General features: G+C 48.9%; 1 protein-coding gene across 1 annotated transcript in view; it reads left to right on the forward strand.

Annotated features, from left to right (window-relative positions):
• Osbp (oxysterol binding protein) overlaps window positions 1-18,063 on the forward strand; it is a 116,052-nt gene that overhangs the window by 57,530 nt on the left and 40,459 nt on the right. The window contains exon 4 of the mRNA XM_089564072.1: window positions 12,562-12,810. Within this exon, the coding sequence (XP_089420198.1) occupies window positions 12,562-12,810 (249 nt within the window). The remainder of the gene's footprint in view (window positions 1-12,561; window positions 12,811-18,063) is intronic.

Consider the following 18,063-nt stretch of genomic DNA (forward strand, 5'->3'; position numbering starts at 1 on the left):
TACCGTCAGGCGGCTTTGTGTCAGGCTGTTTTTGCATAAACCAAAGTAATGTGTCACTCAGGGAATTTAACAAATGCACTCAGGGAAAACCTGGAAAACTCAGGGAATTTGGAAACGTCAACTTGGTAGACACCCTGCATCCCCTCCACATCTGAGAAACATCTTGCAAGGCAAGAGGCTGAGCAAATTGTTCACGAACAGCAAGACAAACAAACTACCTTGACACCCCCGCCCGAAACCGCTGCACCGAACATCGATGCCCAGTCCAGCACTCTCAATTCTGCACACAACTCGGCGCTGTTTCCTCTGTCCGAACCACTGGCCGCTCCTTTCGTGGCACCGTTTTAGGAGCTCTCCCTGTTCCACCTGCCCCACCGCCACCCTTTCAGGCACTCATCGATGAGCTGCCGCCACCATCGCCTGCATGCAGGTTGTGTGCAGCAGCTCTGGCCGCTCAACAAGCCAACATGGCTGGCCACCTGAAAATTCCCAGGCTGCACATAAGGCAGGGGAACTGCCGTCACACTGAACTGGTGCAGCTCCTCCCTTGCACGCGCTGAGGAGTCACTGGCTGCAGTGGCCCAACGAGGGGTGCACTGGCGGCATCCCGTGTCACTCACCCTGACGGAAACATGTGAGAAACACGCTATTTCATTTCATTTTATTACCTTAAAGGGGTGTTACACAAGGGGTGGCAAGAATAAAAGCACAAATTAACAGTAACAGGAAAGCTTCTACATTATCAGCGAAAAGACTTGGGCAAGTGATGATGGCAACGTTGTTCGGAAGGCCGTTCCAGTCTGCGGCTGCACGAGGAGAGAAGGAATTAGAAAAAGTGACGGGTGCGTGATCGTGGACGCGCAACTTGTAGATGATGGCTGGTGCAATGGGATATGCTTGCGGGTGGAAGAATATAAGGTGCGGTGTGCTTAGGGCTGTGGAAGAATTTGTGAAATAAAGACATGCGACTGCGGAGCGATAAGGGTGATAATCCGGATGCTGTTTTTAAGGACGAAACACTGATTTCATAAGAGTAGGAGGAATGAATGAAACGAGCTGCGCGATTCTGAACAGATTCGAGGGCATTGATGAGATATGCTTGATGAGGATTCCAGAGGGGAGACGCAAATTCTAATTTGGACCTGACGAATGATTTGTAAGCTAATAACTTGACATGATGGGGAGCATGATGAAGATGGCACTTTAGGAAACCTAACGTCTTGTTTGCTGACGATATTATATTAGTAACATGCAGGCTCCAAGAAAGATTGCTAGAAATAGTTATGCCTAGGTACTTGTATGACTGAACTAGTTGTACGGGAACTTCAGATATTACATAAGAGAAGATTAGAGGATTACGGCAACGGCTAATGGACAAAAGATGACACTTATGTGGGTTAAGTTCCATTAGCCATTTATTACACCACTCCGGTGGCTCAGTGGTTATGGTGCTCGGCTGCTGACCCGAAAGTCACAGGTTCAATCCCGGCCGCGGCGGTTGAATTTCTTTGGAGGAGAAATTCTAGAGGCCCGTGTGCTGTGCGATGTCAGTGCACGTTAAAGAACCCCAGGTGGTCGAAATTTCCAGAGCCCTCCACTACGGCGTGTCTCATAGCCTTAGTCGCTTTGGGACGTTAAACCCCAATAAACCAACCAACCAACTCCTGAACGGCATTAAGATCATTTTGAAGAGAAGATTGGTCAGCGGTGGTGAGAATAGCACGATAAAGCACACAGTCGTCAGCGAATATGCGTATGTTAGATGTTATGTTTGAAGGCAGATCAATAATGTATATGAGAAACAGTAGTGGGCCAAGCACAGATCCCTGTGGGACGCCCGACGTTACTAAGAGTGAGTTAAGGTGTTCTTATTGTTAACGGAGACAAACTGCGAACAATTAGTCAAAAATTCTTCATTCCACTTCAAAATATGGGGGTGCAAATTTAATCGAGAAAGTTTTATCAGCAGGCGTTTATGGGGTACTTTATCAAAGGCTTTGGCAAAATCTAGAAAAATGATGTCAGTCTGTAGATTAGAATCAAGGTTAGCATGCAGATCATGAATGAATGTGGCAAGTTGGGTCTCGCAGGAGTAACCCCGGCGAAACCCGTGCTGAGCAGGATGGAAAAAGTTATTCGAATCAAGGAATGTCATGATGTGGGTATAGATGATGTGTTCCATGATTTTGCAGGGAATATTAGTTAGAGAGATGGGGCGGTAATTGAGCGGCGAGTTCTTGTTACCTGATTTGTAGACTGGTACGACCTTCCCATTTTTCCAGTCTGTGGACAGTTGACCTGTGAAGAGCGACTGAGCAAATAACAAGCACAACAGAGATGAACATGTCGCGTGTTGCGTAAATCAGAGAAAATCGAAAAAAAATTCTCTCGGCTTAACCGTGCGTTTGTTCGGGCTCAAATTTCGCACAGAGGTTGCATTTGGTAGTCAGTTTTGTTTTATACTACATTTAGGTGGGGTACTTGCCTGATTCAGTCAGAATTATTTGGAAGTCCCCATTGTATGTGGCGACGACGATCCAAAACTGAAAGACATCGCAGCAATGGTACCCGTGGCGCCATCTCGCACCCACCGGAGAAACCCAGCTGTGCTAAGTTGGTGAGCAAATTATCTTTGCTTGGTGCTTTCTGCTGCGAAACAGCGCGAGACATCACCGAAGATGCGAGCGTACAGCGATCAAGAGAAGGCCATGGCCGTGACTTGGCTATGCGCATGGCTATGCGAGTCCAATTCCTCCCCACCGCCCTCCCCGGTGGAGAGCTCGTTTCTCCGATGGTTGCGAGATGGCGCCACAGGTACCACTGCTGCGAAGTCTTTCGGTTTTGGTTCGCCATCACCGCATACGATGGGGATTTCCTGATAATTCTGACTGAATCAGGCAAGTACCCCACCTAAACATAGTATAAAACAAATCTGACCACCAAATGCAACCTCTGTGCGAAATTTTAGCCCGAACAAACACGCGGTTAAGCCGAGAATTTTTTTTTCGATTTTCTCTGATTTGCGCAACAGTCGGTATATCTTTGGTATTAAAGGGTCCCTGAAACGGGTGTCTGAGGTTGGCAAAAAAATACTTGCATTATGTAGAGTGAAGGCTACTGAACGTTCATGCCGCGTACAATACATCAAAAGCGAGTAGATAATTTATAATACATTTTCAAAAACTGCTGCTCCCGAGCCTTGCGGCGACCAGCGGCGAACTTCCGCCCGAATCTGTACTCATTACGTCATTTTAGTACTCTTTACGTCACCAGCGCAGGGCTATCATTGGTTCGCAGTGCCAACGTGAAATCGCGTATTTAACAAACTAAAAGCTCTAGATACTTCACATTTTTACTCTTTACGGAACCATTTCGCATTTCACCAAGGAGAGTTGTCGTTTATATGCACGTTTACGCGGTTATTGTGTGTTGGGTGTCAGAAATTAGTACTGCACTTCCGGTTTACAATGTTTTCGTCTGCTCGTGCCGCTTGTGTCACTCCGCCGGCGCCGCCATCGAACCGAATCGAGAATCGAGGTGCGATTTGAAGTCACCGCACTACTGATTTGTCGCGACCTCCATCGCATGCGCAATCAAAATGGACCGGCCGTGCTGTGTCGTTGGTTGCAAAGCCAGGGTTCGGCAAGATGTTGCCTTTCGGCACTGTCTGCCGAAAGATGGAAGTGAGCGAGCTGTCGGCGTCGTCAGGATTCAGCGCCCGATTTCTGACCGGCATGTCCTTAAAAACTTGGCCGACGCGCCGCACCGATCGTCGCTTGCGAACTGCCGCCCCACTAAAAGCAGGGAGACACGGAGCGGTGAGCATCGCTGCGCCGCTCTACCCAAGCTCCGCTCACAACCGGTGTCGCACTTCGCCGCCGTGCAGCAATGCCTGAGCGCTGCTTGGCATGGTGTACAAATATCACAAGGCGAGATCGCCTTGTTGTCAGAAATACTTCTCGAGCAGCGACAAAGCATGCCTGCTTATGTTGCGAGCTTTCGGCAGCGGCACCGCTCGTGGGCGACGAGCTCTGCTGCTGCCTGCTGCCGTGGTTGTCGCTAGGCCTATTGCCTCTTTGGCATCGAAGCTGCAGCGGCCGGTGCTTTGGAAGTCGCCTGAGCTATAATAAACAGCTTACTTTACACATCGCTATGCAGTCAACAGCATAATCTCACAATAAAATAATAGTATGGTCACTTTCCGCGACTCCTTCAGCAGCGAAGCGAGCGGGTGCCAGGCGAGCCGGACCCCACGTCGGGCCAGCGGCAGCTGCGAAACAGTTGTGGCATGAAATTTGCTCGTATCGCAGTCGTTACCTTTACCAGCAGCTCAGTATTGGTCAGCGATCCTCAAAAATTACACATTTTTCACATTTCTTATCCCAAGGTTTATTATTTACGTCAAGAACACACTTTAGCTCGTTTTTATGTCGCCGGCAGACGGGATCCAGGCTGGCCGGCTGGCCGGCCGGCCGGCATGCTCGGCGTACATCACGTTCACACAAGAAAATGCAAAACAGCCATGATACCAGCGAGGATGCTTCCTAGATTCAACCAACGAAAATATGTCTGTGCAAAAGTGGATCTTTCGGCAACGACACCGCCTGCGGCAACGCCGCGCGACGAACTGCGCGCTGGTCCCAAGCTGCCCTAGTCGTCGCTAGGCCTATCTGGTTTCGCATCGAAACCGCAGCTGACGGCGCTTCGGAAGTTGCCTGCGCTATAATAAAAGGCCTACTATTCACATCGCTTTACTGCGAACTCATCCCATAATAAAAGATATGTTCGATTTCCACGATGCCTTCAGCAACGGAGCTAGCAGACGGTAGGCGATCCACACCAAGTAGCAGCAGCACCAAAGCGGCTGTTGGATGAAATTTGCTTGTATCGCAGTCATCACTTTTACCAGCAACTCGGTATTGGCCAACGATCGTCAGAAATTATGCATTTTTGACATGCATCTATCCAAGGGCTTGCTACGGACGAGAACAAACAATACTAGAGCGTTTTTCAGTCGCCGGCGGCCGGCATCAAGGCTGGCAGGCCGGCCCGGCGTGGCTCGGCCCCGAGCGCCCTGAGCAGCGCACTGTACGGCATCATGACGCTGCCGCTCTCTGCGCTCGTATTGGCTCCCGCTTCCCGTCGTTGCGTTTTCCGCGCACGGCTCGTCGTTGACATCCAGCAGGTTGGACGCAGGCGACGAGCTGCGATCGGTTGTTACGACGTCGTTCACAACGGCGCGCCGCAGCGAATCGCACACACTTTTCGCACATGTGTCCCCCCCCGCCTTAAGGCTGAAATCCCATTTCGGCACTCATCCGCAAAAGTCGTTCCTTCAGCTCGGGGTCCATAGTACGAGAGAAGCCGCAGCGACGATTGCGAGACACAGGTGAACTCAGCAGACAGCGGGAAAGCGAGCAAGCGAAAGAGCGCGTCAACCGGAAGTAAATAAACCGATCTCGTCGATGACGTATTTGTGGGTGGAGCATGGTCCCGGCCTGTAATCTTTATTTTTTTATGGTTCGCTCCGGTGTACGAGTTGAGAGGGAAAAGGCTGGTGGTCATTTTTAATAGCCATTATCTCTGGTTCCACACGAGGTAGATCAAAAATTTTTGCGGTAGGATGATGGATCGTTCAATGTCTATCAATACTTCGACTTCTCTTTGCCTACATGGACACCGTTTCAGGGACCCTTTAATCAGTATTTTAGCGTTGATATTGTCAATTCCAGCAGAGGGGGATATTTTAATGTTTTCTGTTAGTGACAAAATTCCTGCAGAAGAAAATATAAGAGGAGGCATAGTATCTTGAATAACTGGGGAGTTCGGAGGAAATGTCGGATCTGTTTCATTAGTAAACACGGATGAAAAGGCTTTGTTGAACATGTTGGTGCATTCAGCTTCACAGAGAGTTGCGCCCGAAGCATCGGTGAGGGAAACATTGCGTGTGTGCTGGGGGTTAATGACTTTCCAGAACCTACGGGGGTTAGTTGACAACATTTTAGGCAGATCGGAGGTAAAAAAAGTGCGTTTGGCTTCTCGAATACTTGATAAATAAATTTTTTCGGCTACATAGCATTTGTTCCAAGCGTTCTGACTAGGAAGCAACTTGGCCGATAAAAAAAAACGCTTCTTTTTATTTTCAAGACGTTTGAGTGTATTTGTGAACCCTGGGTTTTGGGGGTTATTTCGTATATTTATGTTCGGAATAAACCTGTCGGCCAAATCTTTGATTTTCCTCTTAAAGGAGGACCAGTTATCATGGATGGATCTTTGGTGAAAGCTGGATTGAAATCCTGGTAAAAATGCGCGAAGTTCATGATTTATTGCTGTATAGTTTCCTTTATCGTACAGTCAGATAGTTCGTTTAGTTGTTACGCGTAAAGATGGTTTAATCGTGAAGCTGGCATGTATGACGGGGTGATCGCTAACGCCTGGTAGATACGTGATGGAATGAATGCATTCAGGATTATCTGTTAATATTAGGTCTAGGATATTAGCGCAGTCTTCGGTTACTTGGAAAATATACTTGGAAAATTGAAATCTCCGAATAGGAGAGTGCAGGTGTTAGGGTGTCTGGGCTGCTAGGAGGCCTGTAGCAAACGCCAATCACAACTGATTTAGGTGAAACGTGGCATAAAACCCGGTCGAAGACATTGTAAATGACGCGGTTGAGTGCTGTGCTGTCATAGTGCGGATTCGTAGTACCGACACTGCAGTGTCAGGTGTATATGTTTGACCAGCTACACAGTGGGATGCAAGCTTTCTCACAGATCAGAAACGATTCCATCATAGGTGGGGACTTAATGCACGCCATGTCACCTGGGGAGGTCCGACGAGGATGTGCACTAGCTGCTCACCAGTGCAAACTAAACTTTATTAACACTGGAGGCCCCACTCGCGCACAGAGAGTGGGCCAACACAGTGACTTGACTCTAGTCTCCGGAATGTGTTCCTACCAGTGGAAGTGCAAACACTCAGGGCTCTGATTACCTTCCCATAGCTCTCGTCCCTTCATACAGCAACTCGCACCTACAATGTTGTCAAGTGGGATGTGCTCTGCAGCTCATCACGACAGACATTTTTACCCACGTCGCTTCATGTGCGTGTGCTGCTTGCTTGTTTGTTTGTGATGCACAGTGCCAGACATAGAGCTCCTCAGCCTGCGAGTGGCACAAAGAGTGGCACAGTGCAGAGCTCGGAAACCAGAGCAGTGGACTACAGGCGGGATGCCGCCGACCCGCCACTTGCTGCTGCAGGCAAAGCTGGGCCCACCTGTGTGCAGACGACAACACCCGCAGACCTGGACGGGAAATTCTTCATGCTGTACTTCACCCCCCCGTTGTCCTGCTCTGGCCAAAGCCCGTGGCAGGCCACTTCTCAACACAGAACAGTGGGCCGTACAGCGTTGCACCACAAAGCTCACCTATGCCGGCTATCCCTGGCCAACTTGCAGGCGTCACTGGTGAATTGTGCAGTGTCTCCCCGCACGAGCTCAGGAATCTCCTCGAACGCTGCCCCTGGCACCGATGGGGTCACATATCGAATGCTGCTCAGTGTTGACAGGCAGCAACAACCAGCTCTGCTTGCAGCATTCCTGGGGAGTGGCGAAATCGTTCCCATCCTCAAAACCCACCGTCCAGTTTCCCACTCGACAGAGCGGATTCCGAGCAAGACGATGCATAACACAGCTTGCATCCATCCTACCTCATTTTGTTGGACACACCTTTGACCTCCTGCCTCATGAAGCTGTCGTGTCAGCCTTACACTGGCTGGGCATCCAAGGGAAGCTCCTATAATGCGTCAGGGCATTCCTCAGCAGCAGGACATTTCAAGTCCGAATTGGCAGCACACTCAGCACTACTCACACTGTCAAAACAGGAGCACCGCAAGGCAGTGTGCTCAGCCCCTTTCGTTTCAACTTGGCGCTTGCACAAATACCTAAATTCCTGGCAGCACGCAACACAAATTGCGAGTGGCCGTATACACCGATGATATTGCCACCATAGCCTCCGGCCCAACACTTTATGGCCCAGGGATACAGAGCAATCTACAAGCTGCTGTCAATGCCGCAGTGGAATACCTGAGCAAAATTGGGCTTTCTTTCTCACTAGACAAGTCTGTCGCTCTAATGCTCCACCCTCGGGCGGCAACTTGCAAAATGACAACTCCTCTCCGTCTCCAAGGCACACCCCCCTCCCATGGAAAGCCAGTGGGAAATGCCTGGGTTTAACTGTCGACACCAAGCTTGCCTACAAAGGGACAATAGGCAATCTACGGAAAGATAACAAGCGCATTGCAGCAATAGCAGCACAGATCCTAGTAGCCAAGGGAAAAGGCTCCTTGCTACCGCAGTGCCTCTAGGAAGGCATCACCTCGGCTCGCGTGTTATGTGCACTCTCACTCCTCCTCCGCCTGCGTTCAACACAGTGGAAGCACTTTGATGTTGACCAGCGCAACGCTATGCGGCGATTTGTAGGACTCCCTAACACCTCGCAAATCGGCCCCATACACACAGAGCTCCGAGTGAGGCCCATTTCACTGTGCGCTGAACGCACAGCTCTGAATATTGAATGATTGCACCGTGCCCCCAGAACCTCTCCCCTTGTCGCTGATTTGCGTGCTTCGCCGCGATCACGCATGGGACGACTGGCTCTTTGTGGCTTCGAAATCGGCGTTCAAGCAGATCCTGCACCGCCCCCCCCCCCCCCGCAAGGCTTGCCACCGCACCTGGAGCCTCCGTTGACAATCTGCCGATACCCGACTGTTGTCCGCTCTCAACTGGGAACTGCAACAACAAGTGGTGCATCGAATGGAGATTGGCCTTAATCACCGACGACTCTGTAACCCAGGATGGCAGTTCTTCTGCAGCTGCGTGCGTCGCCCCCACCCTGGGCATTGAGAGGCAGTGTCGTCTGCCTTTCTGTGCCTCTTCAGCAACAGCCGAAATCGGTGCCCAACATCTCGCCACGGACATCATTGCTGAGCAACCCCAACTGACGCGTGTGGCAATTTTGAACGACTCACGTTTCACTGTTACGCAACTGCAACACCCGGAACGCAACGCATCCTGTGTGCATCACAAACTGTGCGCTGTTTGTGCCCGAGGCTGTGATCTTGTTCTTCAATGGATACCGTCACACGTGGGAGTGCCTGGGAACGAGTCTGCGGACAGACTGGCCAGGGCTGCTCATTCCAACCCCTCTGCCCCAACGTAGGGTGCTGTTTCGGCCTTCGCCACATCATCCACTACAAGGTAACCCTCTCCCACCTGGACCTATGCATCACATCGGGAACGCTGCCCTTTGGGTCCTCCTGCGGCTTCGAATCGGATGCGTGTGGAGCGCTGCCAAGGCCTCATTGGAGAGGGCGACTCTCTCTGCACGGACTGCGGCGACTGTCCAACACCTGCTGTGACTGTGCCCCACTCACGCAAGCGCGCGTACGGAGATTTGCTCCAAATACCGTGAGATTGGTCTCCCACTGTCGGCGCCCTGACCTTCCCACAAGCCCAAAGTGCACTGTCAGCTTCATCGACAAAGCGGGCCTGCACGAACAACAATGCAGCGACCCCTCACTGGCTTCGGTTGCCCCCTTTGTGCGCCCCCCGCTGTGGGTGCCTTCTTCCCCTTCTGCCCCGACCCTCTTTTCCCCCCACACCCCTTGTGCAGTGATCTCAACCAGGAGAGACACGCGCTGCACAGAGATTATGTTCCCCATCCATGAGAAGAAGCCTCTGCCTGCTTGGCCGACGAGCTACGCAGCGATTTTGGCATGGAAATGTTATCGTGAAAGTAAACGCTACATCAGACATGAAATGTCGCTCTTTTTTAGAGAACATGGCCGAATCTTGGATCTAAATGCCTGCATTTCCTTCCTGAAGTGAATGTGTCAAAGAAAACTGCAGCCGGTGGTGTCCGCGGCTGAGCGGGCGCCCAAAGGTGCACGATGCCACGCATTCGAGCATCCTCAACTCTTACCTATGCACGCGTGCTAAAGCCAGTACTACAGTGGTGCCAAAGGGAACATTTCAACAGAAGAGTCAGCATTTCTACTCTCACAGACCTAATTGCGCGCAGTGGTATTTGCCACTTGTTGATCACAATTGCTTTCGCGTCAAGGGATCTGCGGCACCACCAAGTTTTCTGCCGCGCGAATATCGAGAAAAGCCACATGTATCCCGGGCACAAGCAACCGCAGGGCGGCGAAAGCAACGGAGATGCGCTGATGGAGGCGTTGTCTCAACTGCGGTTGGTTGTTACGATTGTTGACGCTCCTCTCTTGTCAGTTCGTGCTTTACTTTTCAGCCAAATTTTGTAACTCAGCACAAGCTAACAGACAGGCGGCCTAGCAAGTTTGTTACACCAAGGCCAACCGCCGCAAGGCATTCATTACATGGAGGTCTCAGATGGATGTGCTTCAATGGGGGCGGCATTAAGGAATTGAAAACCTTTGTTACATCGAGGAATTCACTATATGGAGGTTCGTTAAATTCTGGTTTAACTGTAATAGAATCTAGACCGCTTATAATGTAAGCTCCAAGAGTCGCAAAAACCTGCGCTTTAAGCGGTACCACATTATAACCAAAACATTGAGTTTTTAGGCTCTTATGCGTGCCATATGGGCAGCCTACCTTTCAAACACTATTGTTGAACATTTCACGCACGCACGCACACACGTCACAACTGATGAAGAACAGTGTTTGCTTCACAAGTGCATTGTCAGCGGAAGAGTGCGGTGATTTTCGTCTGGCGGTCTTTTTCTCTGCACTTGGAATGTTTTCTTTCTGAGCAAAGCTTAAACACTGGAGCACTTTGTCGCCCAAACTGTTTTGCACGCAGTACATTTTCACTCTGCTCAGGCATGGGCATACCGGGAGTGGAAGCACGAGAAGTCTAGCACCGTCTCTCAGAGCCCCACTTGCAGGTGTGCAAGCACTTATAAGGGGACAAGGCAGAGAGTGGTGCTAGATGACTCAGCTCTCCAGTCTGAATCTTTATTACTTTGCATGCTTTTAATGTCTAGGTATTTTGTATGGCAGTAGCTAGTTCTAGTTTACCTTGCTTCAAGTCACTGCACTTACAGCAAGCCAATTACACGTGTGATTCTCTTTGCACGTATGTTTACTCTGATGTATCCAGTAGTGAACCATTTCAAATCAGTTTACCTGTATTGCCTCAGCAAGTGCTTCTGTCCTACTAATCTATGCAGTTTTTGCAACAAAGTGCAGTGGCCTTGTTTTAATACACCCATGGCCCCCCGTCATGTTGTTGTGCGTTCTTTTTATTCCCAGCTGAAATTACTAGCTGCTAATCTGTTGCACCTACTGTTTGATTTGATTTGATTTGATTTATTTGTTTCCTTTCTGATACAGAAAGAGGAGCAAGAGCAAAAGGCGGAAACGATGGCTCTTGCCCCGCACACAGTCTGCCACAAACAGTCATTTAACATAGTTTTACACGAAAAGTTCCACACCAGGGTCTTCGGGGGGAAATACTGAGGGAAAAAAAGGGTAAATAAATTATGCGAAAAAAAAAAAAAAACAATAGACCGCACATGCCAACACAGAACACTTAGTACAAAGAAGCACAAGCAAGTACACAATTCTGAAACATGGTTGTTGCAAGTTTAGCAACATGATAGCAAAATCATAATAGCAACACACAACAGCCAGCAAGGTTCAAAACGATAATGCACTCCCAGAAAATAAAACTATGGACAGAAACATCGCAGATTAATTGAATTCTAAGTTATTTTCGAGCAGCAGAGCTTTAAGCGTGTTCTTAGAGACATTAGCACTCAGATCTGTTAATTCTTGTATTTTGTTCAGAAGGTTAGCTTTTTGATATTCAATAAGTTGTCGCCAATAATTCGTCCTTACTTTGGGTGGCCGTAATGTTTCCCTACGAAGTGAGTAGGCAGGAGCTGCACTAGAGTTTCGTACACTGTAAAGCTTCGCTTTCTTTATGTACTGAAATAATTTGAAATAATAAACTTGATTGGCCTTTAACATTTTATATTTCAGAAAAAGCGGTCTTGTACGCAGTAATTCCGGTGGGCCGTGATATTGCTCAAACATTCTTAACACTTTTTTTTGCAGGCTAATTAATCTGGTGTAGTTGTGACTTGTAGTGAAGCACAGTAGGAAAGCTTGGAATAAAAGAGTGAGTAATAGAGAACAGTCCGTAACCATTGAGGGATGTAGTAGCTGCCAATTTGTTCACAACCATTGCACTCCTTCTGAATAATTTTAACCTCTTCCCCTCCAGAGAGACCTCGTGAGAGCATTTCTTGTTTCGAGGCATGGTGGCTCATTGTTCGAATTGTCAGGCTGTGTTTCACATAGATCCCAATGGAGCATGGACAGACCGAGTCGTGCGTTGGAATTATCCAGAAATGTGGATTAATGAGCTTTGACTGCAATAAATTGTCAAGGCTCATAGTGTGAATGCTCAAAAGCACATGGAACAACACGTTTATCCAGCAATCTTTGAACCTGGTTTCAACCTGCAGCCGTTTGTACTAACAAGTAGGGAATGAATTTTCTGTTGCCTTGTGCAGGTGAACTTCAATGAGCCGCTGTCGACGCTCCAGCGGCTGACGGAAGACTACGAGTACTCGGAGCTGCTGGATCGGGCCGCCCAGTGCGTGGAGGATGGGGCCCTGCAGCTGGTGTATGTGGCGGCGTTTGCCGTCTCCTCCTATGCGACCACGGCCAATCGCACGGGCAAGCCCTTCAACCCACTGCTGGGAGAGACGTACGAGTGCGACCGCCGGGATGACTTTGGCTGGCGGTCCATCTCGGAGCAGGTGAGGCTCTCAGTTTTGTTTTTGGTGTGGCTGATGGTTCACCAACTGTGCCTGAAAATTGTCCCCGGTCATCGTCAATCTGTGCCCCACTGACCAATCTCTGCGGCCCCTGGCTGAATCTCCTTGACTCCACTCTGTTTCTCAGTTCATTCATGGGGCTATTAGGGGGTGTATACAAGGGGGACACAAAAGGAAGGACCCTTCCTTCAGCCTTCTGCTTCTTCCCAGAAGACCTGTCTACCCCTTCAGATATGCTTCGTTCCGTCTGCTCTGTCAGCCTGCCTTCTCCCACCAGGGCCAGGAGCTCCGGTCGGGATTTTCCTGGTTCGACCAAAAACTTGGGTCCCAGGCTCAGGACTTGCCGGACGTTTTCGGGGAATGAGATGATCTCATACGGGGGGATTTGTGGTCCATTTGTGGCACTCCTCCTTGATAGTAACGTACGGAGTCCGGGAAGTATCTGATGCCACTGGCGCCTTGAGTCGCGCATTTCCAAAGATAGCTGCACCCGAAGCTTGAGATGCTCCGACCAAGGGCGGAACACCACCCAGCAGAGCCAAGACGGTGGGACGGAGGGTTTTCCTACAGACACGGGAGCCGAGCGTCCTTGTTGGGCACACTGCAACGGCTGCCACAAATCGGAAAGGATCAAAGTCACATGCCAAAGGGCCCTTTGTGCAAGAAATGTTATTCAACAAGGTAAGTTGTTGGGTGAGTGGGTGACCATGTCCCATATCTACAGCGCGATAAATGGGACCAGATGAGAAGAAACATGTAAAGACAGACGCAGCGCTGACTGACTACTGATTTGTTTTATTGCCTTTCCAGCCGCCACTGGAAAGGAAATCAAGGCACACGTAACATGAGAAGACTGAAGGATCCACATTCCTACCTGGACGTAGGCTTGTGGATGACTACTTTGTGTTGTTAAATTGTGACAACCTCGATTTCGAGCAGCAGTTCCGTCATGTCCTTTCAGTGTTTTTAGAATGTCTTGACCCAATGGTTTTAACCGATGAAGTGCCAGAAAATGATCTTATTAGGTTTTTCGATTTGTCCCTTCACTTCACCTCATCCCATGTATGTTGGGTGTTTGAACCCCGTGGTCAAAAACCAATTCTTCCATATACATCCGGCCATTCAAAGTTGGTAAACAGAACCACTGTTCATTCAGTGTTGTAAAAAAAAGGCATGTGAGCACAAGTTGGAGCTTAGCTTCGACAACCAAGTAAGTCGCCTAACACAGGTTACCCTTCCGACGTTCTGTTCTCTGTGGCAGAAGAAAGGAAGAAGAAGCCCACGACCTACGGATGGTGTCGATGTTGTCTTTTCGGCTCCTGTCCCACCTAGTCAGCGAACTTAACTCGGCAAGCAAAGAAATGATTTGTGAAGTGCCAGGAAGGGGTAATCATGTGGGAAGCAATGCATCGGCCAGACTGTCTCAACGAAAGATGAAAGGAGTGTCCCCATCACCGGCCATGCAGCCAAACACTGCAGCAGCTGCAACAAAGATGACAAGGCCGACAAGGGGGGGTGGAAGCCCACATGATAGCAAGGCTCTCGGAAGATTGTATTAGTGCGCCACCTGTGACACTGTCGAAAAAACAAAGAGCCTATTTGGAATGCGAGTGTTTACACATCCCAGTAGGAGTGGGGATCCTTCTGTCTACGCATGTTGCGTGTGCCTTGATTTCCTTTCCACCCTCCAGTGGGGGCTGGAAAGGCATTAAAACAAATCAGTTGTCAGTGAGCGCTGTGGAACATCGTCACCCACTTGCCCAGCAACCTGCCTTGTCGAATAAACGAGAGGCTCGCAAGTAGTAGTAGTATTCACACAGACTCACCAGGTGCTCTCCTCAGTGTAGAAATGCATTCATCCTGGTACTGGGTTGCATCACACAACATAGCAACCACTGTAGCCCAAGGACAAAACATGAAACTACACTTTGTCAAAGAGAAAACCTCCTTGTAGTACACGCTATTCAGTACACTATGCAGAAGAAATGAACGAGAAAGTTAAGGAAAACAATAGGACTTGGAACAATGAAGTAAATAATAAACTACAAGCTGGTTTTAGGTGAATGGAAGTAGTGTGCACTAGGAACGTTTCAAGGAAGTGATTCTCTGAATAGGGCACACATACCATACGTACAACTTCCTGCCTGTTTGTGATGAATGTGGAGATGAACTTGCAGTTAATCGAATTTTTTCTGCTTGCACGAAACTGGAAAATGTAAGGAAAAAGTATTTTCCTCAATTTTATAACGAGTGCATTCCTTTTCATCCAACATTACTCTTGGGTGACTATGCAGCTGTCTTGCGTTTTTAGCTTAGTAGATTTTCTCGTGAAACTCTAAATTCTGACCACTGTTTCGCTTGATTTTTGATACACCCCAGCCACTTTCTTACCGCTGAGAAGTCTGAGGTCTTTATTTGATTGGTTGGGAGCCTCAAGTTCCTTGAATAACACAATCTGGCGGGCTAGTTGGCGGGAATCCATACGATTTCAGCAGCGCAAACACGGTTAGGAAAAAACAGACAGAAAGGGGAACAGGACAGAGCGCTGAACTATCAACTTTATTTCAGGAATGCCCTAGGCCCCGCTCTTAAATACACACGCCACAGAAACGCCCACCTGGGGGATCTATCTAAGCACAACACAATCAGAGCGCGAACGAGTCTATTGTCACTTTTTCCCAGCGCGGAGATGTCCGGTGGTGGCAGCATTCTCTACGTGCAATCGAAGGACCGCCGAGCTGTGAACCTTATGAGTACCATTCACGCAGCCAACCAGCATGGTCTGGCCAAATGAAGGCAGAAAGAAGGAGACGCATGGACTGTGACAACCACCAGAAAGCCTCTCCTGGTCCATGAATATAATGCCCGAATGTTGGGAGTGTACAAGTCCGATCAAATAATTGGCACTTACGTTTTGAGAAAGTGCGTGTGTTGGTGGAAAACGCTATTTTTCCACTGTGTTGACATCGCTTGCGTAAGCAGTTTTATTCTGTACCAAGCACGCCGAAAAGACCATCCTGATGTTCCTTTCCAAAACGCCAAATTTGATCAGCTGGCTTTCAGGGAGCAGTTCATTCAAGAAATCTTCCAGTACAATGAAGTAGAAGCCCAATGCTCCCACAGAATCCACTCGTCAACAACCAGAAAGAATGAAAAAAAAAAGAAGGAACTGCAAGCTGTGCTATCAGAGAAAAAAACAGGAGCAAAAATCGAAAAATATGTGCGCCACATGTCAAGTCTACCTCTGTTTCACATCGTCACGTGACTGCTTTTCACAGTGGATCTGCATTCATGACCCCTGACTTGACCGGCCATGAAGAGTGCAATAATTTATTCTAAGAGTTGAAACTGCAAAGATGGACAGCCATAGACATGTGCAAGATTTTGTATATTCCAGTTTTCCTGTAATCAAGTTCTGGTTTAGTGCATCCTGCAATTTTTGTTTTTTTGTGTATACTTTTTCGTGTTTTTGGCTCATTTGAGAAATAAATGTTCGAGTACTTTTGCACACATGACTCTGCTGTTTGTTTCATTCAGAAGGGTAACTAATAAACTAAAATTTTATGCATTGCAATATGCATTGGGTTTATTACTGCTTCTGAAAAAAAAATTTCAGTACACTTTAAGTCATCCATTTTTCAGTGGTAGCGAACGAGTTAAAGGGGGATAATGAAAAGAAATGTGGGCAAATAGACAGTGAGAACGCAAAAAAGTAAACCTGAAGAATGCAGATGCGCAGTCGTTTTGCATGCATAATAAGGTTTTACGCACACAACATGCACACCTTCTGGGCGTGTGTGGTGCCGCTGTGATGCTGTCGCTTTGTCGGGGGCTACTCCATAGTCAAGTTCTCCAAGTCGACGAACGGTGTTGTACGGGCCAATATGGTGCGAAAGCTTCTCACTCAGTCTGCGGCAGTGAATGGGTATCCACACCCATACAGGGCCACCCGGGCTTGTATTCCGCATGGCTTTGGCAGAGATTGTTGCGTTGGGCATCTTTGATGCACAAGCAGGCTGGGCATTGCGTGGAAGGTAGGCGGCGATGTTGTCTTGTTCGGTAATGTGGGGTGTTGAGCGTGGTCGTGGCCTCCCTGCCATGGACGAGCCTCAAAGGTGTCTTCTGGTTGGTCTCTTGCACTGCGGTGTTGCAGGGGAAGATGATGTTAAGGGTTAAGGCAGGATGGCATCCCAATTCCTGTGTTTGGCATCGACTTACATCGTGAGCATGTTTGCGGTGGCTTTATTGAGATGCTCTGCAAGTCCGTTGGTCTACGCATGGCTGTCCTCTGGTGACTTGTTTGACCATAGCGCAAGATGTCTGGCGTAAGTTCCACCGTGCACTGAACGATGTTCCTTTGTCCGTGATGAGTGCATGGGCAGGCACACTTTATTTTTCATTCTTTTACAGTCCCACAATAATGTTTGTTCGTGATGAGCTGTGCCACCTGGTGGTGCGGGTGGGGTGCTTTTGTCTTTCTTTCTTTTGACAGCCCTTTCTAACATAGGGGGCGCTGTGTCGCAGATGGATGATGCGTGCCACAAAAATGGCCCATCTGGCAGCAGGGCTTTTATGCCTCGGCATATCGGGTCAGGTGGTTGGTCACTATGATGGTTGACCTTGGGAAAGGGCTGAGCATGCTGACGTTCACTCCGGGAAAGGGCCAACCAAGTCCATGCTGGAAGGGCCTTGATTGGAGTTCAGTGGGTTCATGAATCCTGCTGGTCAGGTGGGAGGCGTCTTTTGTGGCTGACAATCTCAGCAGGTTTTCATACAATGTGTGACATCGGCAAATACTCCAAACTCGCTGCTTTCAAATTGGGCGGTCCTGTGTATCAGCTATCCAGGCGAACACAACTTTAGTTCTCGCCGCTGTTTCAAAATGTTAAGGTCCACTTATAACAAACATGACTGTAAATGGACTCGTAAAATGACCTCGGAACACGGTCTTCGAGGTGTACTTTTTATGCCATATTTGCAGCCCCCTTTGGTCCACCGAAGTTGTGGCGTGTGTTTCGAGCCGCTGCCCCTTGCCTCTCTCGTTTTTGAAACACGAAGTACCTCGTGCATCTAGAGGGAGGCCAATTGGCGCTCTGCGTGTCTGTGGTGCTTATTGTTCGTCTGGGGGCTCCACCACCTGGGTGAACACGCATGACTGGGCTGGTCAGTATTTCCCCGACTAGCAGGCTGTTCTTTACTCTCGGCCAGGAAATGTTTCCGGTCCAGGCTATTACA

This window comes from Amblyomma mixtum, chromosome 10, assembly GCF_055824585.1.
Source record: "Amblyomma mixtum isolate Tamu chromosome 10, ASM5582458v1, whole genome shotgun sequence".
Lineage (NCBI taxonomy): Eukaryota > Metazoa > Arthropoda > Arachnida > Ixodida > Ixodidae > Amblyomma > Amblyomma mixtum.